The sequence below is a fragment of the Mauremys reevesii genome, linkage group 27 (genome assembly GCF_016161935.1).
Source record: "Mauremys reevesii isolate NIE-2019 linkage group 27, ASM1616193v1, whole genome shotgun sequence".
Taxonomy (NCBI): domain Eukaryota; kingdom Metazoa; phylum Chordata; order Testudines; family Geoemydidae; genus Mauremys; species Mauremys reevesii.
Genome location: NC_052649.1, coordinates 4,603,460 through 4,627,617, shown reverse-complemented (window position 1 = coordinate 4,627,617; position 24,158 = coordinate 4,603,460). Strand labels below are relative to the sequence as shown.

Genomic DNA, 24,158 nt, shown 5'->3' with positions numbered 1-24,158 from the left:
GGTGAAGTTGGGGGGCCTGGGGTGGGGGGGACTATGGGGAAATGGGTGAAGTTGGGGGGCGGGGGGTAGGGATGGAGACTGGGAGCGCTCGAGGCGCTAAAGATCGGTGTCCGCCATCCCAGTGTCCGCCAGCAGGTGGCGCTGCAGGATCACGAATGGGGAGCCGCAGGGGGCGGGGCTAATCGGGGCTGTGGGAGGAGTCTCGAGTGGCTAGGGGCGGGGTTATGAAAACGCTCTGTCTCACGCGGGGGGAGCGAGGAACAAGAGACAGTCCCAAGCCGAGGCGTTAGGGACCGTCACAAAAGGAGGAGAAATCAAGCCGTGATTAGAGCGAACCCTGGCTTTACCTGGAGCTCTTTGGAGGAGCCCAGGCCACGTGCATGAGGTTCCCAAGAGGTGAGGAGCCAGGTCTGAATCTCCTGGAGGCCACCCCAAACAGAGCGACTTTCTTGGCGCTAGGGTGAGTAGACGTCCAACTAGTAGAGGCTTTGTCTTATATAGGACTCTATTACCCCTCCTTCCTGTCCCACTTTTTCACACTTGCCGTCTGGTCACCCTGCTTGGAACCCTGCCCTGGCCATGTGGCTGTGCTGCATTAACCCATTCTGTCATCCTAGATCCACTCCAGACATGTTTCCTGCCCCCCTGCTAAAGAGCAAGATGTGAAAAGACAGTCCCCCATACACTTTAGGTTGACCAGATGTCCCGTTCTATAGGGACAGTCCCGTTTTTTGGGACTTTTTCTTATATAGGCGCCTATTACCTCCCCACCCCCGTCCTGGTTTTGCACAGTTGCTATCTTGTCACCCTAGAACACTTACACATTTGATCCACGTCGCTTCTAGCGGCTCCTAATGAAAAATCACCAGCCGTTCCCTTCTCTCAGAGAGACGCCTGGCCATACAGTGCTGTGAGGACACACGCAGCAGCCATGCGGGCTGAAGGCAGACCCGGGCCATTTTTCATGTACACTAGGCCATGAAATAAATCTGCTGTCCCGAAGTAAAATAAATATTTCAGCCCCCTCAAAGCCATGGTACGAAGCCGCAGGGTGCAGAAGTTCACTGCAAAGATAACAAATGCAGGCTCCCCGGGAGCGCTGCTGCCACCGAAGGAAAAACATTTAACAAAAATAGACACATCCCAGGCTGACGCTGTGCTTGTGTCCGGAGTGATTTTAATGGATGAGTTATAAACCCCTCAAAAAAATCAAGCCCTGTAATGGAAAAAGTGACAGTCTTAATTCTGCATGGCACAGTAATAGGAGCACGCCGGCACCCACATGCATTCCAGACAGGAGAGACCAATAGGGGAAAATGACCCATGTGCTATAAAACTTTATTTGTTGAGCATAAAAGAAGCTGGGCATGCCCAGTTTACAGAAATGGATTGAAATGTACCAAGCCCTCGATGAAGTATCACACAGCTAGCCAATTCCCCTTCATTTGGTTTTCATTTTTTTTTCTTATTATTGATAATCTGGGGTGTTAAAGGGAAGGAAATGATTGTTCTGAAAATAAGATTTTTACCGTAGCTGGGTCCTTCAGTGATGTTTGAGCTGACAGCTATTTGCAGCAGGATTGTTTTTACAAAATTAACGACAGCCAAAGCTACGTGAGGGAGGCAGTGCTGCCTAGTGGCTGGAGTGCTAGATTGGGACTCGGGAGACCTGGGTTCTATTCCTAGCTCTGCCACTGGCCTACTAGATGACCTTGGGCAAGTCACTGCCCCGCTCGGTGCCTCAGTTTCCCCATCTGTATGACCTAACCTCCTTTGTAAAGTGCTTTGAGATCTACTGATGAAAAGCACCTTGTAAGAGCTTGGGGGGTTATTAGTGGTCGTCATTGGGATGTTTTGAATCTTACTCTGACAGGGTGACAATGATTCCTGTACACTCATCCCCACCCTGCATGTGGGAGGAGTGACAGTGGCACTTACTTCACGCCGACCCTCTGCACAGGCATGGCCATCCCCAAAAGGGATCGAAGCGCCGGTTCCCTTGGGAGACAGTGGAAGAGATTTTGGAAGTGGCTGAGATATTCCAAAGAGCCTAGGGCCACCTGGATGACCAAGCCCCATTTGTTTGAATGAGAAAAGGGCATGCAAATCCCTTCCTATGGTTCTGAAAGCCTCAGGCTGTGTCTATAGGGCCCGACCCTCACTGAGGAGCAAGCAAGCATCGGCTGGCTGCTTTGATCAAGTGTGCAGGCACTAGTGACAGCCCTGCAAAAGAAGGAGCCAGCTCTTTACTGGTGAAACTGAAGATTCAACTAGGGTTATGTTCTGGCTCTGCTAGTACCAAACAAATTCCAATTGACTCTTGTGCAGCGCTTGAGGTGGTGCAACTACAAATGATCAATCCGCCTATTAATTCCTTAAATAACTGTAATAACGCTGAGGAGTTCTGGAGTTCTTTATGGATCTTGGGTCAGGTTCTGCTCAGTTACACCATTGTCAATCTGAAATAACCCCATCGACGTCACTCCTCATTTACACTGGTTTAAGGAGCAGAATTTGGTCTGTTAACCAGTTAATTCTCCCAACCCCCACCCTCCCCTTTAGCATGCAGAGAGTTTCATGGTACCAAGACCGGGTTTAAACCCGTGTCCGTGGAAGGCTGGCGTTCCCCCAGGAGGCGCGGCCAATGTCAGCCATCTTGCATCCTACCCAAAAGCTTTTATCAGACTTTTCATGCCAATTTGCAAACGGCTAATCGAATAAGGCGAGGAATCATTTGCCGTCGCAGTTCAGACCCATCCAATTGGGAGGATCCAGGCGCTCTCCTCTGGGACGTTCACTTTAATAAGGACCATTTAATTTGCTCTTTGGCAGATTGCAGAACCTATTAAGGAAGTGGGGGGAGGGAAAGGAGAAGAAAAACAGAGAGACATTAAGCCCCACAGCCTCGGGGATTCTGCAAACGGATTACGACTCCATATGAACTCAGCGGGACTCCTTCACGGGCACCAAGAGACCCATTTAGTGCCAACATAAACCTGCCCCATTCAAGAGAGGGAGATTTCTGATGTCTCCATGAGGCAAGCAGGGTGGTTTGCATCCTGATTTCCCACAAACAGCCACTAGGTGGCAGATGTGCCTCTTCGAGGAGTGGCCCCTGTGTAGCAAGGGGGTGAATTCGCTCCTTTTGCCTGTTTATCTCTACAGTTCCCCCCATCCCTGGAAGGAAACAGGGACTGAATTCCCAGAGACCCGACAGCCATAGATTCCCCTTGTCCTCGAAAGCCCTCCAGGCTCAGGTGCCCAGGACGATGCAGCAGTTTTGCAATGCCCTGGGGGAAGGCACTTCTCTCATCTCGCCAGGTCTCAGTGACCCTCCCTCCAGCTGAAGAGGGCTCTACCCGAGCCAGCAAACTCCATTCCAGGAATAAGTCCGGGAACCCCATTTTAGCCTCAGTCGGCATCCTGGACACTAAGAACCAATCAGCAGGTGCTACCCCACCACCAGAGTTTGCTGGGGCTAGAGTTCGATACTAAAAAGAACCCCCAGTTTGAACATCCTCGGATCCAGGAGGCCTTCACATTGGGCTCTAAAAAAAACAGGAGTACTTGTGGCATATCGCAGCTCAGGGGAAATGCTGGCTGGAACTGATGTTTAAAACCCGGCCTCGCACCTGTCCACCAAATACAGTTCCTGATCCAACGTAGAGGGTAGATTTTTCCAAGGAGCAAAGCCATCAGTGCTGATGGGAACTGGCTTTAGACCTGTCCACCTGACCGGGCACTCCAAGCTGTGATCACCCTGGATACACATGCCAATTACATACCACAGAGTGCGTTTAGCAGCCAGCAAAGGGAATCCGGTGGTTGGGACCATTACAACAGGTGACCACGGACTGTCAAAGAACCTCTCTAGTCATGGCTTAATGTCATTTTTAGCCACCCTGCCCTCAATCTCAAATTGGCTTTTCCATCCAGCCGTCCTGACCACCCGGTGATTTGCACAGCTGGGCACGTGGAAACACGCTAAGCTCCCTGGAGCAAGGGGAATGAGTACAGAAGAGAGGCGATTCCCTACGAGTGGTATGATGCCAGCCATGCACAGAGGTGAGCGGGCACAGCAGGTGGCCGCACGCACTGGCTGCACTGTGTATACAGAGCAGACACCAGGGCAAGGAGGTGTTTTCCAGCTGGGTCTTTGGAGGGGAGGGAAGGAAGGGGTTAAGGGAAGTGACTTGGGTGCTGCAGCCACAGGCAACAGAGGCATGTGCAGAGATGGGCCCAGCTGTGGGAGTCACTTACTCTGCCCGGTGTGAGAAGGTGGTTAGTGCTGGGTTAGACACGGACAGCCACAGGGCTCATGCTGACAGGATTAGTCTAGACAGAAAGACCTGCAAGAAGAGAGCGCGTGAGGGGTATTGCAAGGTTCCTGCTGATACTCCCCGGTAGACCCTGCCTTTCCAGCAGCCTGGAGAACCCCCCCCCCCCCAGCATGTGATGTAAGGAGCCTGCCCAGAGAGGAACACCCTGTTTCCAAGCCACCCACTCACTTTCACCATCCTGAGTGGCTATTTGAGGAACCAGGTGGAGCTGGGGGCTTGGTCTGACGACTCACAAACCTGCTGTGGGCGCTCAGGCGCGTTGTTACAAGGCTGGACCCAGCAGAGCAAAGCCTGCTAGTGGCATGTGAGTTCCAGGCATAGCACGTTTCTAGTCCGATGTTTTCCCGACCTCCTGTCCCCACTCCCGCAAAATGTTGCCTACTGGTGACAGCGGGGGAATTGGGAGTCAGGACGCCTGGGTTCTGTTCTTGGCTCAGGAAGGGGAGTGTGGTCTGGTGATTGGGAGTCAGGACTCTGGGGTTCTAGTCTAGAGGGAGGTGGGTGTCGGCTGGGGGGGTTAGAGCAGAAGATTTTAAATCAGGACTGGTGAGTTCTCCCTCCTGCGTTTGAAACGCTGTGTGAACTTGGCTAATTCACTTCACCTCTCTGTGCCACAAGGTCTTTAAATGGGGATAAAGATACACATCACGGGGGGCTCGGAAGCTTCCTTGGCCACGGAAAGGGATATCGACACGGACATTGCTCTGAGTGGTAGCTGGTGATTTAAAGGCTGACAGTGTTGGCAGGTGCTGTACTGATGCTACAGGTGCAAGGGGAGGGGGGATTCCGACAAACCCCTCCGTGCAGACAGCCCCAAGGGGTAGAAGCGCCCCTCCAAGGGTCTGGGTGCCCCCAGGGACTGGGACTATAGAATACCCACTATGCTTCCTTGTGTGACACAGCCTTGCCCGGGTGCTCCTGGCTAGCCCAGTGTGCCCCGGAGCTGATCCCTGCAGCGCACGGTGTTTGTCTCCTCCACGCTGGTGCCCCAGGGGCAGGTCACTTTTCACCAGGCCTCCTCCACCGCCCAGGTGCTGCCCTCCCACGCCAGCCCGCAGAGAAGAAAGGGGAGTCCTGGGACTCTTACCTGGGCAACGCTTTGCTCAGACAGAGGGCTGTCGTCCACCTAAAGGAAAGAAAAGGACAGGGAGGCTTAAGGAGGGAGATGGCTGGGGGAAGGGGATGGGAGCGAGGTGATGGATCAGACAGGGGGGCGCAGATCAGAGGGGCTTGGATAATTTATAGTGTGTTCATGGTGCAGGTGATGATGGCCAGGAGACAGAAACCAACCTGCGGCTTCCCAGGCTGCGCCTTTCTGAGCTGCAGCCACTTGGCTTGGCTTGGCGGGAGGTGCAGGCTGGCAGCGAGGGCGGAAGCGTGGCTGGCCGTTCTGTGTAGGTGCAGCTTGGGGCTGGGCTGTGTGCGTTGGCGGGGAGATCACACAGGCTGGAGGGCAAGCTCCCCTCCACTAGATGTGATGGAGAAGCCCACCGGGGCAAGGCCCCGCTTGGCCTCTGCTTTCAGCCTCTGCTAGGGTGCTGTGTGCCTGCACCACTCCCCAAGGGCGCTAGCTGGTCTGCGTGCGCCTTCACCTACAGCCAGGCCACCTGCTTTGGGATCCCATCACTACAAGGAAGCTAGGTAGATGCAGGCCTGGCTCAGCACTTGGATGGGGGACCCTGCATGAAACACCTGGCGAGATTTTTCAAAAGCACTTATAGAGACTTGGTTGCCTCATTCCTTAGCAAGCCCCTAAAGCCAATGCCTGAGCGTGACAGGGTGCTGAGCAAAAAGCTGCTTGGCCAACCCTCTGTCACTCCAGCTCCAATTAAGGGAGGTGAATTGGAGCTGGGTAGATCACCTGGCCCTGATTGGGGAACCTGGAACAGCTGCTGCTTCATCAGGCTGGGGCTGGATGGAAGCCAGGGAGCTGGGAAGAAGGGAAGCTGCACTAAGGGGAGGAGTAGCTTGGCCCCACTCTCCTGCTGGCAGACAAGCAGAAAGGGATTGTGTGTATTGTGGTGAAACGGTGGTGGGAACACTCCTTGTAAAATAAAGCACCAGGTGAGCACTGCAACAAAGGACTCTGAGTGACTTTCTCAGCCCAGCGGGGGGCAGGAGCCAGGTGGGCCCAGCAAGGACCCTGCTACACTGAGGCTAGGGTGAGCTATTCTCTGGAGGGTCAGATTTGGGGCGACACACAAACCTGAGGTCATTATGACTGTTTGCCAGCATTAAAGACTTGTAGGCACTTTGGGGCGTTAACCCCAATGTCCTGGCCTTGTTCCCAGTCAGGTGATTGTGTCCTGCCCATCTAAATTCCCTCTGTAGGTTCACCTGAATGAAACAGGCTGCACTTCCTGTTGTGCTATGCGGCTGTTAAAACAGCTGCCACGTTCCACCCCAGAGGTGGCTGCATTTCAGCCGTGGGTGGAGTGAACCCGGCAGAGCCCTCCCCTGTCTTATGGGGGTTTTATGAGATGAAGCACTTTGGGATCCTCAGACAGAGCCATGCACGACATTACGACGGTTATTCTCATTGGCCCACACACATGCACACTGCAAGAGAACCCATGATGAAGGTTCGCTCAGCTGTCCACGCTGCCCTGCAGTCCAGTGCTCAGCCCCCTGGAGCCCCTTGGAGTGACATCACGGCGGTGGAATGCTATTCTCCTTCCCAGCTGCCTGTGGCCATGCTGCTATCGGCCCAGGGCTTGTGTTACGCAAACACCAAGCGCGCCAGAGATAGCAGCGCCTCCCGTCACAGCTGTTTCCAACAATCTTATGGGGAGCTGGATTAGGAAACGCCGATGCGGCTGGCGTGTCCGCTGTATTTGTTTACTCTGTTCTCAAGCAGAACAACCGCCTCCGCTCTGGCTAATGACATGCCCGGGCAGCTCTGGGCTCCCATTGCATCAGTACAGATCAGTTGCTGTGGAAGAGGCAAGTCTTGCTTGGGACAGTTCTACTTCTCCCCTTTGCTTCCAATTTAGGCCCTGGTACAAGCACGGCAAGCGTAGCTCTGGACGTGCTCAGCGGACAGCGCACAGCTAATGTGACTCAGTGTGTTCACGTAGCACCATTTTCCCTGTGTCAACCAGGCTGGATTTTCCACCCCTGCCATACAACAGAGCATGCTGGGAAACTCTGCTGGCTATCCCACAATGCCTTAGCTATTGGTGCACAGGACTGCCCGTGCAGCGTGCTCTGGGATATCCTCCCGGCCAGAAGCCTAGGAGGCAGGACGACTGGTTAATTTGATTACATCTACTCAGTTAGACCATCCAACCTCCACTGCGGGACAACCATGTCAGAAGCTGGTAATGACCAGATAACCGCGTCATGGGCAGAGTTGTTACACCGTAACCCCACAAGGTTCGGGACCCAGCTACGCCTTGACGTGAACTTTGTCCGGGGACAACCTCAGTACAAATGGGTATTGCCGAAACCTCCTTAGCAGGCAGCGAAATTCTCACTCTGTTAGCGTTGGATCTCTCCTTGAGCCCAGAGTTCAAATGGGACAACCCCAGAAGCAAGCACACACGGCTACTCCAGGCTTGGAACGATCCAATTAGCCTCAATCCGTTTTGAAGGCGATTGATGTTTATTTAGGAAAACTTTGGTTTTTTTGTTTGTTTTTTACAATATTTTTATCAACAAACTCCATCCTGGCAGGAAATAAATGTGGCTACTCCTTGTTAGTTAGTCAAAAGCTAGTAACAGTTGAGATGTGCAATAGGTTTGTTGATAAAAATCATGTGCTGTCGTTAATATTCCATAATCATACCTGTCGGATACCGGTGAAGGCAGCGGGAGACTCTAGTTCTCTATGAGAGTACGGTATCCTACTGGGAACATTTTAAAAAGCGCTCAAAGCCCAGCAGCTCTGTTTAGGTGCCTAAATGGGAGCTGTTGGGTGCTGAATTCATGTGAAAATCTGTCCCTTCCCGCGTCCTCTGTGTCAGTTTTGTTAAAGATTTGGGGAAGGAGGCAGAAACTGACAATGAATAATAATTACTAATGAAAACAGAATCTCTCCAAGCCTGACTGCCCACTTCAAAGTCACCCGTGGCATGCAGAAGAGGGTGTGACCTACCCAGCTAGCCCGCCAGAGCACCCCATGGCCACGTAGCGGGGCCATGTGTGACATGCTTAGAAGGAAGTGACCTCACACCTGCTTCCCAGCTGGCCGCTGCCTATTTGCCACCGCTGGCAGGCACGGATTCACTTTGCTTTGAGTTACTGGCGATGTAATCAAAGAGAACAAACCCGTACGCCGCCGGCTCCGAGACCGTCTGGGGTGGAGAGAGTTAAAGAGGGAGATTAAAGCAGAGGGCTCGAAGGGCAGAGAAATGAAGGGGCGCCGCGGGAAGCACTCACCCTGAAGTTCACCTTCTGGATCACTTGCTGAGGATCGCTCTCCAGAATCACCCTAGGACCAGGGGGAGCAATGGGATTTTCCAATCAGATCACAGCTCTCTTAAGGGTGCTTTCAGGGTGCTCCCCGTTGCTACAAAATGGGACATGAGTTCTGAGCTGGGGCAAGGGGCCAGATGGACAGCCGTGGAAACTGACCCCCTCTCCTTGCCCTAGGAATGTGTACAGCATAGGCCCTAGCAGGGCAAGCTTTTCCCTCCTCCCCACCAGCAAGCCTCAGCTCTGGTAGGGCACTGGACTGGGACTCAGGAGTTGTGGGTTCAATTCCTAGCTCTACCACTGGCCTGCTGAGTGGTCATAAGCAGGTCACTTCCCCCTCTCTGTGCCTCAGTTTCCCCACCTGTAAAATGGGGGTGGTGATACTGCCCTCTTTTGCAAAGCACTTTGAGAGCTCTGGATAGCAAGGTGTGTGATGTAATAACCGGGTCGTGGTGCCAGCAGTGGGTGTGAAGTTCTGTTGTCTTGGCCTGTTTGGTACTCGGCTGACAAAGGGGTCGGCTAGCGCTGACGGTGGCTGTGGTTGGTTCACTGGGGGTTGGACTGAGACTTGCCAAACTCAGTTCACGTTGGCCATCAGCAGCCACCAGATGGTAAAGGCTCTGGGTTACTACCGACATGGGCTAGATTTGAACTGGAGACCCAGAGACGGAAGGTTCCCGCCCCAAGCCAGCAGCCGGGCCGCACCCAACACTGTACTGGGAACCCTGGCTCTGATGCCTCCCTCATCCTCCTGGGACCTTCAGATTTTTGGCCTCTCTCCCCTCAGTGCTTGACTAGCCCGTCTGCCCTCTCCCTCTCTTCCCCGCCCCAGCTCCGAGCGAAGCCCCAGAGAGCAACTGCACACGGCGCCTCACCCCCCGTCGACGATCTCATCCACCACGAGGAACACCCCGTCCAGGTTGTCCAGCAGGGAGCGCTTCTCTACATTCTTCCTGAGGGCAAGACAGCATGAGCCGGTGAGAGTTTGGGACGCTCCGTACCACCAGCATTCAGACCCAGCACTGCTCTGGAGCACTGAGTCCCAGCGCAGCTGCAGAGACCTCCCCCCACTCCCAGCCCCCTTTTTCCTCCCAGCAGAGTAATACCAGCTGCTCAGGAGACCAGAGGCCCTCATGTGTGGGGGAAAAGGTGCCACTCGCCGTCTCATTCCAAGGCCCCGCAGCGGGAACTGGTCTCCAGCTCTATGGCATGCCTAGCATACGGGGGTCTCGTGCTGAGAGCAATCAGCTGGGAGCCAGGTCTCCTGGGTTCCCTTCCAGCAACAAGAGCAGGTGCGATCTAGATCTAGTGGTTACAGCACAGAATAGGAGTCAGGACTCCCGGGCGTCGCCACTGAGTCTCTAGGTGACCATGGGTGAGTCACTTTCCCGCTCCGTGCCTCGGTTTCCCCATCTGTAAAATGGAGAGCATAGCAGCCACCCCACAGAGGGCTGCTACTGAGGTATTCTGCTAGTTTTTATTATTATTATTATATTATTATAGTGCCCATGGTGTGCTAGGCACTGCCCATACCCCTGGCTTTCAGGCTATGAGGTTTGATTCCTTCATGTGAGTAAAGGGCTTTGAGACCCTTGGGTGGAAGGGTCTGGGGCAAGGCAAAGCGCTGATGTTATCAGAGCCAGTTTGGGACCCTGGAGCCTGTCCCTGGGCAATCTCGCTAGACGGGATTGGGAGCTCTGGCCGTGGCCACATACTCACCGTAACATGTGATTGAGGGAGTCGAAGAGACAGGTGAGAACTGCCACTAGCATCAGCTAAAGGAAGAGGAGGAGACATAGGTCAACACGGCACAGAGCTGCCCACAGGGACCTCCCCTCCACGCTCGCTCTCCCAGCAGCCCCTGGGTCTCGGGGTGCCTGACGGACTGCAATCCTATTACTGGCAGCTGGACAGAAAGCCATGGCTGCAGCGTCCGCGAGTCTCCTAGGAACAGGCTCATGCATTGGGACCCTGGGCACGTCAGGGAAGAGGAGACGTGAAGGGCCATCCATGTGCAGGGCCCGGTGAGTGGGAACGGAGCGCCTCTCTCCCACAGTGGGGAGAGTGGGGAAAGAGAAGAAACTCCCAGCATGGAGCTGGCCCTCCCGCTCTGTTATCCTCTGGGAGGAGCGGGCCCCAGGGAGTTACCTCATTTTCCTGGGAACTCCCCACCACGTAGAAAAAGAGGTCGATGCTGCTTTTATAGACAATGGTCAGCCCCTCCAGAAAGGCGATCTCACCTGACACAACGAGAGGGAGGAGCGTTAGGCTGTTGCTGAGCACAGATCTCTGTAACCTAAGAACAGGCCGTCTAGACGGGGAGATGGGACAGGAAGCCTGGCTCACCCCTACAGCAGGGTAGTGGGCAGAGCATCCACACCATGGGAGCATCAAATGTTTAAAGTTCCTGGTCGTCTCCTTTTGCCATCAACAGTCCAGTGTGCCCAGCATGGCAACGCTGGTTCTGATTTGCCAGCATGTGTCTGTGACGGCCCCAGTGCATTCTGGGACTCCTGAAGCCTCTCCACGTCTTTCAGGTTCCTACCCACCCATGGACGCACTATCGTAAATGGCACGGGGCTGAGCTAAAGCCCTCATCTCAGGTGTTGCAAGTTCCGCTTGTCAACCTCCTGGGCCAGCAGTTGTGTGACATGAGACGTTGTACAGACCTTGCCAGCGTCCTCGTGCTATTTCTTTGGAGTGATCTGAGATGATCACCTCCAGGGTGTTATCGTCAATAGCGTGACCCCTCCCTGGACTGCAATGCCCGTGGGAGAAAGATGTTATCACACAACCTAAGGGATGCACAACTGCTTACAAACTTCATGTAGCACCTAGTGATACAAACAGCCAGTGGCCTGCAGGAACATACAGGTAAACCCTCCTCTCCATCTTCTGGTCCCCTACCCAACACTCAGCTACTTACTGTCAGTTTTGTGGGTTTTATTGAAAACGCTCCTCTCAAAGGTCTTCTGTTCTTTCGTGGATGGAAAGGTGTCGTCGTAGTACTGCAGGGGACGGGAACAAAGGAGTTAGTACAGCAGCCATGGGACCAACCAATGGGACAGGCAGAGAAAGGAAGGAGAACTTGGCTAGATGGAACCAATCATGGACAGAGAATCAATACAGAGACCCCAGAAAGGCTATCAATACTGACAGGCATGTTAAAGAACAGTTTGGCTGGGAAATCGTCCCATAAATAGGTTTGGGATCACTGTTTATCTCAGCAAGTCAAGGCCGCTTCATTGTCCCTCTTCAAATTCTTTCCTTAAAACTTGCCTGGGTAGTGGTGACCCCAAAACCTGGATATTGGATAGGTGTGATGAGATCGCTGCTCATCATGCCCGCCTGTACTGTACCTGTTACTAACACGGCTGCTATTCTGTATCCGTAAAAAGAACAGGAGGACTTGTGGCACCTTAGAGACTAACAGATTTATTTCAGCATAAGCTTTCGTGGGCTACAGCCCACTTCATCGAATGCATGCAGTGGAAAATACAGTAGGAAGATATGGAGTATGCCTTAGGGTGTCAACAATCCGGCCTATGAGCCTTGGGAGAGGCCAGGTGGACGACCACTGGTGATGATGATAATAATAATACTGGGCATGATATTGGGATAAGAACCTACCAAACCTCAGAGTGTAATCAATGTAATTAATACACAATCAATAGATCAGGCAACACCTATATACAGTTAAGTGTTAACACACACACAGACACACACAAATCATGGAACTAACATGACAGGAAGCAAACAAAACCCATCAGTCACTTGCTTTGCTGTCTCCATTCCTGCTACTGTTGGGGTACCCTTCTCCCATAGGTCACTATCAGATTAACTCAAGCTATTAGCATATACGTCAATTTAGTTACCATGGCATTCTTGTGGTCAGACATCTGCTGATGTTCCTAATGTAAAACATCCCAAACTGCTACAGACTAGCATCTTGTGGTTACCTGTCAGCAGTTCAGTCACTGCAGCAGCTTTCTCTCTTGTGGTAACTTACGATCTAGGGTTAGCTGCTAAGCTATTGTCTTACAGGCCTTGTAGGCTCATGAGGTTGCTGCCTTATCTAGCAAGTACCTACAGGGCACACATGCCTCATGGAGGAACTGTGTTTTGAGGAGGTCTACTGGCCCAGGTCAGTGGCAGTCGCCCAGGAGCTGGGAGATGAGCATGGGGACATTACAATCACAGGACCCAATCCTGCAACTGGATCTGTGCTTAGCATGCGTCCCAGCTACAGTTAGCAAAAAGCTTCTGAGAGCTGGGTGAGTGTCATCACCCCCATTTTATACATGGGAGAAACTGAGGCACAGAGAGGTGAAATGACTTGCCCAAGGCCACACAGTGCCAAGAATAGAACCCAGGAGTCCTGGCGGGTGCCCTCTATGCTGACCCATATGGCCAAGGACGTAACTTTTGCCCAGGTAGCTTTATACATCTAAACGCACGCCAGGCTGCGGCACAAGAGAAATTAACCTTGTCTAGAAGGGCAGAGGCCGCCATAAAGCCATGATGCCCCTGGCTTTGCTGCTCACCCCACAGGAGCGTCTTCCCCAGCTTGCTGGGACACCAGAGACCTGGGGTTAGGATTTTCTTCTAGGGCAGGTGGGCGGCATTTACCTTGGCTAAGAGTCGCTGTCCATCATTGTCCAAGATGAATATGGCCTTGACTGTGTAGAGGGAAGGCTCCTGAAACTGACACAAGGACAGCGTGAAGCCAGAGGCTGCATCTAGCATCCCCCAAGGTATGTCCAGAACCCAGGTGCCACCCGTGCCCCAAGACTGGGTCTGCAACCCCGCCCCCCATCCCAGAGTGACCCCTTGAGCAGGGCTGCCCGGGGGGGGGGGCAATTTGCCCCAGAGGGGCCCCCACGAGAATATAGTATTCTATAGTATTGCAAGTTTTTTTTATGGAAGGGGCCCCCAAAATTGCTTTGCCCCAGGCCCCCTGAATCCTCTGGGCAGCCCTGCCCTTGAGCCTGAAATGGGGCCACAGCACCATTTCCTCCCAGTGAAAGCGCACAGAAAGCCTGGCCCTCTCTGCGCCTGGCCTTGTTCTGATTCACTTCCAGCCCTGTGAAGCCAAAGGCCCCGCTCCATGCTGGAGCCTCAGGCCCAGGGCCAGAGGGGATTTGAGGCCAAGGGGTGATCTGCGAAAGGGTCCATCCAAACCCAAGTTCTGTCATGCACTGACTGCTTCAGAGTCCAAGTCCAAGTGTACCACAGAACCTGGGCCGAGAGGACTGAGATGGGCCTGGCTCCAGAACCAGAGCTGGACTGGGACGGTTCACAGGGACCTGGCACCAGAACCTGGACTGGGACGGTTCACAGGGACCTGGCACCGGGACCTGGACTGGGACGGTTCACAGGGACCTGGCTCCAGAACCTGAGCTGAGAGAGGGGCCTGGCACCGGCACCTGGACTGGGTCGGTTCACAGGGACCTGGCCCCAGAACCAGAGCTGAGAGAGGGGCCTGGCACCAGAACCTGGCCTGGGACGGTTCACAGGGACCTGGCACCAGAACCAGAGCTGAGAGAGGGGCCTGGCACCAGAACCTGGCCTGGGACGGTTCACAAGGACCTGGCACTGGAACCAGAGCTGAGAGAGGGGCCTGGCACCAGAACCAGAGCCAAGAGAGGGGCCTGGCACCAGAACCTGGCCCGGGGCGGTTCACAGGGACCTGGCACCAGAACCAGAGCTGAGAGAGGGGCCTGGCACTGGTACCTGGACTGGGACGGTTCTTAAGGAGCTGGCACCAGCACCTGGACTGGGGAGGTTCACAAGGACCTGGCACCAGAACCAGAGCTGAGAGAGGGGCCTGGCACCGGAACCTGGACTGGGACGGTTCACAAGCACCTGGCACCAGAACCAGAGCCAAGAGAGGAGCCTGGCACCAGAACCTGGCCCGGGGCGGTTCACAGGGACCTGGCACCAGGCCCCCTGAGAACAGCTGCTGCAGCAGGCTCCCCTCCAGCCCCCTGGCACTGCCCTTTTCCCCAGCGCTTCCCCCTTTGCCCCCATCTCTTCGGCCCCAGGGGCTCTGCCTCCTGGGAGTCCCCGCACCGGGGTCTCCCCCTGCAACCTCCCGGAACCCCCCTGGGGGTCCCCGCCCCGGCTCTGCCCCCGGAGCTCCCAGCGCAGAAAGTTTCGCCCGGCGGCCGGGAAGTTGGCGGAGCCCCCGGGCCCGGGGCAGGGGAGCCGACCGCGCTCCCGTCCCCGCAGCCCCTCGTACCAGCAGCCTCGTGGGGTCCATGGCTCCCGCGGCCGCTGCAGCTGCCCGCTCCCCGCCGCTTCCGCCCCCCGGGGCAGCCCCCTCGGGGTGCTGACGTGGCCGGGCCTCGGCCCGCTGCATCCCGCTGCACGGAGCGCTCGGCCGGGCCGCTCCGCCCCATGCACCGCGGGGGGGTTGGGGGGCAGCCGCGCCGCGCCCCCTGGGAGCTGTACGAAGGGCGTAGCGGGGGGGGGGCTGCAGTCCTGGGGGGCTGGGCTGCCCTCTCCACTGGATCATCTAAGGAGAGCTCCCCCCAGGGCAACCGACACTAATGGGGGGTCCCCCCCCAACTGGGATCCCTCCACCCGCAATAGGAGACAGCCTGCCCCCACCCCAACAGCCTTGCAATAATGAGGGGGGAGCTCGTAGCTAAAATCAGGAGTCTCCCCCGCACCCACCAAACTCAGAAATAATGGAGGGACCTAGGGTACCCCCCCCCCGAATACATTAACCTGTCTCCTCTACAGTCAGCAATGGGGGGGGAGAAAAGTGGGGGAGGGCTATTCCCTCAATGGGCCCCACCCTGCAATAATAGGAAGGATCTGGGGGGACCCCAGGGCAGCCTGCAGCAGTGTGGGTGATCTGGAGAGCTGTGTCCCCACCAAAAAATAACAGGGAAGATGGGAGGATGTGGTGGTTCAGGTGAGTCCATGTAGTTATGTATGTGTCGCCTGGGCTTGCGGGCAGGCAGAAGGTGAAGGCCTGGCAGATGGCCCACAGGTGTGTCTACACGGGGGCTCTTTGCAGCAGGCATGGGAAGACAAGGATTATAGCTCCACTGTGGAAGAGCTCCCAGCTAACCCGATCCCTGGATCCGGTGGCTCAAACTCAGGGGGCCGCTGTGTCCCCTGTGGATGGGAGCCATGGAAACATCAGAAGAATCCAGGGCAGAGAGAGTGGGTGGGTGTGTCTGTGTATACTCACAGCCGGACCCAGGAACAGGCTGGGATTGGCACAGGAGAGAAATAGGCTTGTAAGTGAATGAGTGAGAAACGGGGAGCTAATAGCTGAGGAGCAGGAACCAGGCTGGCTGGAGAGGACTGGAGGCTGCATCAAGGTTTTATGGGGTTCTGCGTGGTCAATTGTGTGACGTCTCAGGCAGGCATCTACTCTGAGCTGGGGCTTCGGGTTATGAGAACTTAAGTGGCGGTGATCAGAAGGTTTAGTGACTGGTGAAAGTGATCTCTCTAATCACCCAGTATCTGAGTGCTGCCTTTTGGGTGGAGGGCACTTGTCATCAGGAGTCAGATGGGACAAGAGAGATCACGGCTTTTCTGGAATAGCTCCACGGGGAAGCCTCTGTTTCTCTCCCTCCTTCCTGCATCCTGAGGGTCTGGAGAGCGCAGTCTCTATGGGATGGCATGTGTTGCACATGCCTCTGGAAGTAGCTGATTCCTGTGGAGCAGGTTGTTGGGCTGGACCGAATAGGTGGGTGTACATCTGAAAGGGGAATTAGAAGATCAGGTGCAGTAGCCGCAAGGGCAATCATTTTCAGTGTGGTCTGTGCTGCGTTCACAGCATTTGCCTTTGGCACTGATGCAGAAGAAGCAGCAGACACACTAACGTTAATCCTTTCTTTGCCGGTCCTCGACGGCACCTGTTGTCCTGCCATCGACCATCAAATATTACAGAGGACACATTCCTGTACTCCCACCAATTCTCTCTCAGCTTCCTTCTCTGGGCCTCACACCTCTGTGCTCTTTGGTGTGCGGCTGAATAGCCAGGTACAGCCTAACACACCCCTGCACACCACACTCTCTCTTTTGCCATTAGGTAATTCAAGTCTCATTACTCATCCCGACGCTGCTGAAATGGTGTAACCAGGTTGCTTGCTAGATTTCTCAATGACTCACAGAAATGCCACCTGTTTTACTTCCTTGTTTGCTGTCACCTTTGGGATTGCAGGCAAGTAATGAGATGGAATGAGACAGACTCCTGCACTGGTGACTGGGGGACAGATCCTCTAAAGTTCCCAGCATGTTGGGTGCTGAGGGTCAGAGTAGGGGGCTGCTGAAAAGCTGGCCCTGAGGACTGGGGGATGGGCTCTTTTGCAAATTTGTGGCCCATATTTTGACCTTTCAGCTTTGAACTTTTGAAGCTGTTATAGTGAATTTCCAATAATGCCTGTGCCCCCACGAGAGACGAATCCTGCAGACTTTTGCTGAGGCTTCACTCCCACTGCTGTCTCTGGGAGTTCTGCCCGAGCGAGGACTGTAGGATTCACCCCCATCTTTAGAAAATGCCCAGCCACGAGTCTTCTCTGTGGAGGAAAAGCTCTTTCCTCCCCTCTAGTAAGTTTCCCTTTTATATCTCACAGTCATTGGGACCATTCTCTTGTACCTAGAATCATAGAAATGTTGGGCTGGAAGAAATCTGAAGAAGGCATCTAACCCATCCCCCCGCAGGCAGGCTTCAATAACCCTAGGCCATCCCTGACAGGGGTTTGTCCAACCCACCCTGTTAAAACCCACCAGTGATGGGGATTCTACAACCTCCCTTGGAAGCCGAGTCCAGAGCTTCACTACCCTGGGAGCTAGAAAGTGTTTCTTAATATTTAACCTAAATCTCCCTTGCTGCAGATCAAGCTGATCCCTTGTCGTATCCTCACTGGGCATGGAGAACAACTGATCGCTGTCCTTGTCACATCGAGACTGCACTGTGTACCCAAGTCTTTATTTGTGTATGAGTCACCCGCTGCAATGAGTTCCCATCCACCACATAGGTCATCACTGGAGATTGAATGCAAGAATCTCTGGAATAAATGCACAGACTTCTACCACTTGAGCTAAAGGAGTAAAGCCATTAACTGGCAGCAACAGTAGGCTCTTATCCTCGTATGTAGGCCACTGAACCGGTAGGTTATACTAGCCCCTTTCATAGTCAGATTCAGAAAACAGTATCTAAAATAGCTTCACAGTGCCCCGGTGAATTAGGTAGCTACCATTGTCCACCGGAAGAGTCAGTGACAGAGGCAGAATTAGAGGTTTAGGCTCCCAGTTCCCATCACGTTACAGCCTTTCAGCCCTGTAACACTGGAATTTATTGGGCCAAGTTCAGTTTAGGTAAATGAGTGCAAGCTCCATGGAAGTCAATGGTCCTGGGCTTGCTTATGCATGATCTGAATCTGGCGCCATGTCTTTGGAGCTGTTTTAGTCAAACCCAGGGCAGCTCCTCCATTGTCGTGAGGCCTAATGAACTTGCTAAAGATACTGATGTTAGACGCAGAGGGTCCAGTTGTCTGGATCGGTTTGGAAACTGATGGGAAAGGTTGCGGCCCTGGGGAAATATTGCAGGGTGGGAGACTCCAGGCTTGAAGGGTTAAAAAGGACAATGGAAAGGTTTTAACCTGTGTGTGTCAGTCTGTGTGCGCGCGCACGTGCTGGGAATGGGTTGATTCGCTTTAAAAAAGACCACTGCATTCGGCGTTTGAATAAAGGGGACAAGCCACCAGCAATAAACGACATCACTTCACCCCTCCTGAGGAACTACGCTTTTGGTCTGTTCCATTCTGTCCTGTGCTATAGAGGTTCTTCTACTGCTCATCACTGTAGGATCCGAGCGCCTTCCCGTTACGTCATTGAGCATCGTGACCACGTGTGCATCGTGGCCTTTCCTCTCCCTGCCTCTTCCCAGGGGCAGGAGCATGTCAGCGGAGTGTCATATCGTGGCTGGGTTTTGTTTTGTTTGGAAAATAGACACATTGCTCTGGGTTCATGCTAGAGAAGGCGGGTCAAAGAAATGCGCCTTGTCCCTGGAACAGAAAGTGGGGAGCAGGGCCGGCTCCAGGCACCAGCCCAGCAAGCAGGTGCTTGGGGCGGCACGTCCGGCTCTTCGGCGGCAAGACCCTCACTCCCTCTCGGACCGCTGAAGACTGAAGTGGTGGCGGTAGAGCTGCCGCAGATTGCGATCGCGGCTTTTGTTTTTGTTTTTTGCTGCTTGGGGCGGCAAAATCCCTGGAGCCAGCCCTGATGGGGAGGTGTGAGATGGTCTTGGACCAGCCCCTGGGAAAGTTCTGCCTCCCGCCGAGATGAGCTGAGGGTTGCACAGGCAGGCCTCCCTCGGCCTCCCATCCCTCCTAGTGCCAGAGACTGCAAAGGGAGCGTGCTGGGCACAGCAAGGGAAGTGGAGGAGCGTTCTGTGCTCTGGCAGAGTGAATTAGAGCAGCCCCAGGGCTGTTCTTACTTACGCCAGGAGCTGCACTGACCCATCGGGCTACCCAAAATCTTGCAGGAGAAAAGGTGGCTTAAAGCCACCCCTCTCCTGAGCTGCTTCCTCTCTGCTGCACCTCCACAGCACAGGCTTGGGCCCAGTGTCTAAGTATGGTGGTTATTATTAAGGGCTTCGCACCCAAGCTGTGCTGTCCCTCCACACAGCCAGCTGGTGGGTATTTCAGTTTCCTGCAGCATGCTGCGACCTTTTCATTCCCGGCTGCCACATGCTGCTTCTGAAGAAGGCTGGCTGTCTCTTTCCAGCCCCCGACAGAGCTCCCAGCAAAATGCGAGGGATGCATCAATTAGCAAGGTCTTGTTTCAGCCCTCTTGAAGTCCAGGGGAGTTTTGCTCTTGATGTCAGTGGGAAAAGGCCTAGGCCTTAAACCAGGCGTGCACCTCAGTGCAGGAGATGAAGGTGTTTGTGCATGAAAAGAGGATGGAGAGCAGAAGCCTTAAAAAAAATAATCCTGATGAATGTAAGCGTTGGTGAAAGGTGATGGATAAACAGCTACAGGGGCTGGAGGTCTTTCTCTCTCTATTGAGACTGCTAAGAAAAGGCCAATTCGTGTCCATTCTGAGACAGAGTCTTGTGATGGAGGGATGCTTATTCATTGGAAATTGACTAAGAGTTGCGACCCACCAAACTCATTCCACTGAACAGCTGTCAGCAGGTAATAATGATTTTTAGCCTCGACTGAATTTGAACGGATGGCATCCCATCACTAAATTCACTAGGCCAGTCCCACATTTAGAGGTGTCATTAGGCCGTTTAGACCAGTCCAGCCAAGCCCTCTCTATATAATATGGTAAATGATACCAGAGCAAGGCAATAGGGAAAAGCCTAAATTACATGATTTGCAGCCAAACTGCAACTGTCTGATTGGCATGGGGAAAACGGAATTAATCTGGACAGAGGGGGTGTGTGCAAGGAGTTGAGAGACTATTCAGCGCAATTGGTGAGTATTGTGGGCCATGATCATACTTTGGATAAACAAGGTTCTCTGATACTTGAGGTTCAAATAAACCCGGCTGGGCAGTATCACGGATGCTTAGATTGTCAGCTCTTGGGGGCAGGGACCATCTTTACGTTCTGTGTTCGTACAGCGCCTAGCGCAGTGAGGTCCTGATCCAGGACTAGCCGCTACGGTATTACAAATAATAATAATTGTAGAACTCGGTCTCTACACAGGCCCCGATCCTGCCAGCTGATTCGTGTAGGCAGGCCCCCGGCCGTTGATTTCATGGGGCCTGCGTATGGGCGCTAGGATTCCGACTGCCTGGCTTGGATTCCAGGATCAGGGGCATAGAATTCCTTTCTTGGCTGCTTCTTAGCGTCCCCAAATCAGTTTAACTCTGAAGAGTGCAGACCAATGCGGGGAGCGGTCACGGCGGTTAATCAGCCATCACATGACTTGGCCATTAGCAACTCCCTTCAAATAGCTCAGAAACGAAACTAAAAATAAATCCACGCAGGGACAGCTAGATCGGATTGCATCAAACACCCCCCTCTTCTGCACTTCCTTTCTATGTAGGACTCTCTATGCTGCGGGGAGAATTGAATGCCAGGCAGTTACAGTTGCTTTGCTGCTCAGGGGACTGGCTTGCTGGAGAGAAGTTTTGTTTCCTTTCCTTTTTGTAAATGTGGTTAACCCCAGTGGGGTTGACACCCTAATTATCCTGACACTGAGGCTGCATATGAAATCAGAGACCTGATTGCCAGTCTAGGGGAAATCCACCTTCCACTCCGAACAGTATAGGAGGAGTTTACATCTAGGGTGACCAGATGTCCCGATTTTATAGGGCCAGTCCTGCTTTTTGGGTCTTTCTTATATAGGCTCCTATTACCCTCCAGCCTGTCCTGATTTTTCACATTTGCTGTTTGGTCACCCTATTTACAGCTGACCTTCCGGAATTAGCCGGTGATGAGCTATAAAATGTAGGCTTGTGTATGTGCTCAGTGGCCCACCTGTATCAGCTTTGTCCTCGTTGCTTGGGCTTGTATACCATGCACCCAAAGTCCTGTTCACCTGCAGACAGCAGAGACAACAGAAAGCAGGCTCCTTGTTCGGAAATCACCCAGTCTGCCTGTCCAGGGAGCTCTGCACCCAAAAAACCTCCTTCTCCCTCTCAGGGTCACTCTCACAAATGTTTCTCCAGGTTTTCAGCCTCTAACTCACACAAAAGGCAGCTGCAAAACCAATCTCTTAGTCCCTGCATTTACAATCAGGGAAAGCCCACAGCCACCTGCCATGTGCCTTGGGCAGTCCCTCCATTGATAATTACTGTTTCCTATATAAAGGGGGCTTGATTGCACCTTCTGTTGAATCTGATCAAGTGTGTTTGGCTCATCCATTGACTTTACCTAGGTTTGCAATTGCCGTTAAATCAAGGACTCACCAGCCATTCTCATGTTTCAACATAACCCATCCTCATCAGGCTTCAGAGTTATACAGCACTGCCTCCGCATCCTCCTGTGCCTGCACTGTTGCCTCAAACATCCTATTTGTCTGCCAGGCTGTAAGCTCCCTGGGGCAGGGGCTGAGGATGTCTGTTTTAGGTGGCTGTTTTCTATGCAGCTATGGCGTTATATAAATAGCAATCAGCTGGGTGGTGCTGCTAAATGCCTTAGCTTCCTGATGGATCCACCCTCAGTTAGCCACCCAGCTTCAGACAATTGCTGGGAAAGTTCCATCTTAAAGGGCGGGTGGCACTTGGAGCTAAACAGATTGGATGCTTTTCTAAAAGAGATGCTCTTGATCTACCACAGCAGGAATTCATTCAGGGAAGTCCTCTGGCCTGTGTAATTCCGGGGGGCAGACCGGATGACCACAGTGATCCTTTACAGCCTAAAAATGTATGAATCTCTGTGATCCTTCCCATTCCGGTTGAGGGCCATTTTCCACAGCCCTACTACAGAGGGAGGCAAGCTTAATACTCACAGAAATGTAGGGCTGGAAGGGACCTCAAGGTCCTAGCCCCTGCCATGAGGCAGGACCAAGTACCCCTAATCCAATGACGGGGATTCCACCACCTCCCCTGGGAGCTGATCATCCTACTTCACACATGGCTCTGGGGAGCAGGATGAAGACCCTTTCCCTCCCAAGTTCAAGCCGAGGCTGGCAGCGCCCTGCTGTGACCTGCATGCAGTAAATTGGTGGGCTGAGCCCAGCTCCCAAATGTCCGCCTTAGATATAATGGCGTTTCACCTATAACGCGGTAGGGATTTTTGGCTCCTCACGACCGCGTTATATCGGGGTAGAGGTGTATGTCCCGTGGCAGCGATGGTTTGGGCCGTTGGCATTTTGATGTGGCATTGGGTGCTTGGGTGCCCTGCAGCTGCATTTGATAAGGACACGTTTTGACACAAAGTCGTCAGCGTGGGTGAAGTTCCTGTGGATTCTGGCTACTTTAGAAATAGCATTTTGGAAAGGGCCAGATTAAGACAAGCTGGGCCCTAGGCAGGCCCCATGCCATGGCCTTGGGGATAGCAGTAAATTTCAGAGCGAAGGTGAAAGGGTCAGTTCGCACCTCTGAGCTGTTGTTTAAAGCTTTTCTTTGCACTCCTGAGGGCTAGAAACTTTTTTTTTTAATTGAAAGCTGAGATTCTGGTGTATTCAGGTGAGCCCTACGCATTTCCCTATAGCACCTAATGCCAGAGAGGGATTAAGGTTTTGTGGGGCCCTGTGTGGTGCTAATGCCCTAATCTGACCCTCCCTGAGGGTGGGAGAGAATGGATTGAGGCTTCTCGGTGGTGCCGGGCAGGGGCATTTCCAGCCCTTGTAGTGGGGGTTGTGAAGATCTTATGCCTGCTTCATAATAAAGAGGATCATCACCATAGCTTATTGCTGCAAAACCGCAGCCAAAACCTGGTGTGATCACTTATCTCGAATAGTTCCTTGGGAGTACAGGATGTTGACAGAGGACACTGCACCAGGCAGCTTTAAAATATTTGCCTACTCTCTCCACATTCACATTTGGGGTCATTCCTCCACTTCCACTTGGTCATATAGTCTCCAGCCTTTGCCATCCCATCTCTCGCTCGGTTTAGAGCACGCCAATGTTTTTGTTCGAGGTTTGTTCCTGGAAAGAGGAGTTGTGCCGGAGCCGGGGTCTCCAAGATCATCAGCATTTCCTGCGCCAGTTGGTTACTCTGTAGCCTTCCACAGGAGGATTTGGGGGTAAGGGATTTTTGGAGGCAAAGTTTTTGCTGGAATTCAGCCTCTTGGGTGGTGCAATGTGTCCATGCAACGGGCATCTTGGATCTCGCACCTGTTTTGTCTTTTGCCTGCCAGAAAAACAGTGTGGAGAGTGTATTGGTACCAAAGGGCAGTTCCCAGAGAGAGGTGGGTAGCCCAGGTGGCTCCAGGAGGCCGAGGGACCCCATTACTGTGTGTGTTTGACATGAGCTTTTCACTGCTTGGGGATAAACCGGTTTATGACGCAAAGGTCCAGGGAGAGATGGTTTTGAGGCCCCCTACGATGACAACGGGCAGTTTAAAGGCAGTTCTGAGGCCCCCAGGTGGGCAGCGGGCAGTTTCGAGGCCCACGCGATGGCAGTGGATGGTTTTGAGGCCCCTGCGATTGCAGCGGGCAGTTTCAAGGCCCTCAGATTGGCAGCAGGAGGTTTCAAGGCCCATGCAATGACAGTGGATGGTTTCGAGCCCCCTGTGATTGCAGCGGGCAGTTTTGAGGCCCTCAGGTTGGCCGCGGGTGGTTTCGAGGCCCATGCAATGGCAGTGCATGGTTTCTAGACCCCCGGTGAGTACAGTGTGGGGTTTCAAGGCTCCTGGGGATTACAATGTGTGGTTTCGAGGCCCCCCACCCAGGATGGCAGCCAGCAGTTTTGAGGTGGTTTCCAGGCCCCTCGGTGGCATTGAGGAATAGTGTCACGTGAGGGGTGACAGTAGGATC

General features: G+C 53.6%; 1 protein-coding gene across 3 annotated transcripts; it reads right to left on the bottom strand.

Moving 5' to 3' along the window:
* Positions 1-1,319: 1,319 nt before the first annotated feature.
* On the bottom strand, positions 1,320-15,149 carry COPZ2 (COPI coat complex subunit zeta 2). 3 transcript variants are annotated; one of them, XR_005591633.1, is made up of 10 exons: positions 14,998-15,149; positions 13,386-13,460; positions 11,683-11,764; positions 10,905-10,996; positions 10,476-10,531; positions 9,632-9,709; positions 8,721-8,772; positions 8,515-8,635; positions 5,428-5,466; positions 1,320-2,842 (listed from the first exon to the last, which is right to left on the bottom strand). XR_005591633.1 is itself a non-coding variant. In XM_039516955.1 (9 exons), exons 1-9 carry the CDS (start codon positions 15,115-15,117, stop codon positions 2,795-2,797), a joined length of 642 nt encoding a protein of 213 aa, XP_039372889.1. In that variant the 5' UTR covers positions 15,118-15,149; the 3' UTR covers positions 1,320-2,794. The 3 variants fall into 3 exon arrangements, 1 of the variants encoding a protein (XP_039372889.1); XR_005591634.1 differs by having other exon boundaries at positions 13,386-13,454; XM_039516955.1 differs by lacking the exon at positions 8,515-8,635.
* Between the last annotated feature and the right edge of the window lie 9,009 nt (positions 15,150-24,158).

What these genes read in the sequence shown, in the direction of transcription:
- COPZ2 (XM_039516955.1), bottom strand. Translation starts at nt 15,117, where the DNA reads ATGCAGCGGGCCGAGGCCCGGCCACGTCAGCACCCCGAGGGGGCTGCC. An exon ending in TCCCTCAATCACATGTTACG is followed by an intron (nt 9,710 to 10,475) that starts GTGAGTATGTGG and finishes TCTTGCCCTCAG; the next exon opens with GAAGAATGTAGAGAAGCGCT. An exon ending in TCCAGAAGGTGAACTTCAGG is followed by an intron (nt 5,467 to 8,720) that starts GTGAGTGCTTCC and finishes TCTTTCCTTTAG; the next exon opens with GTGGACGACAGCCCTCTGTC.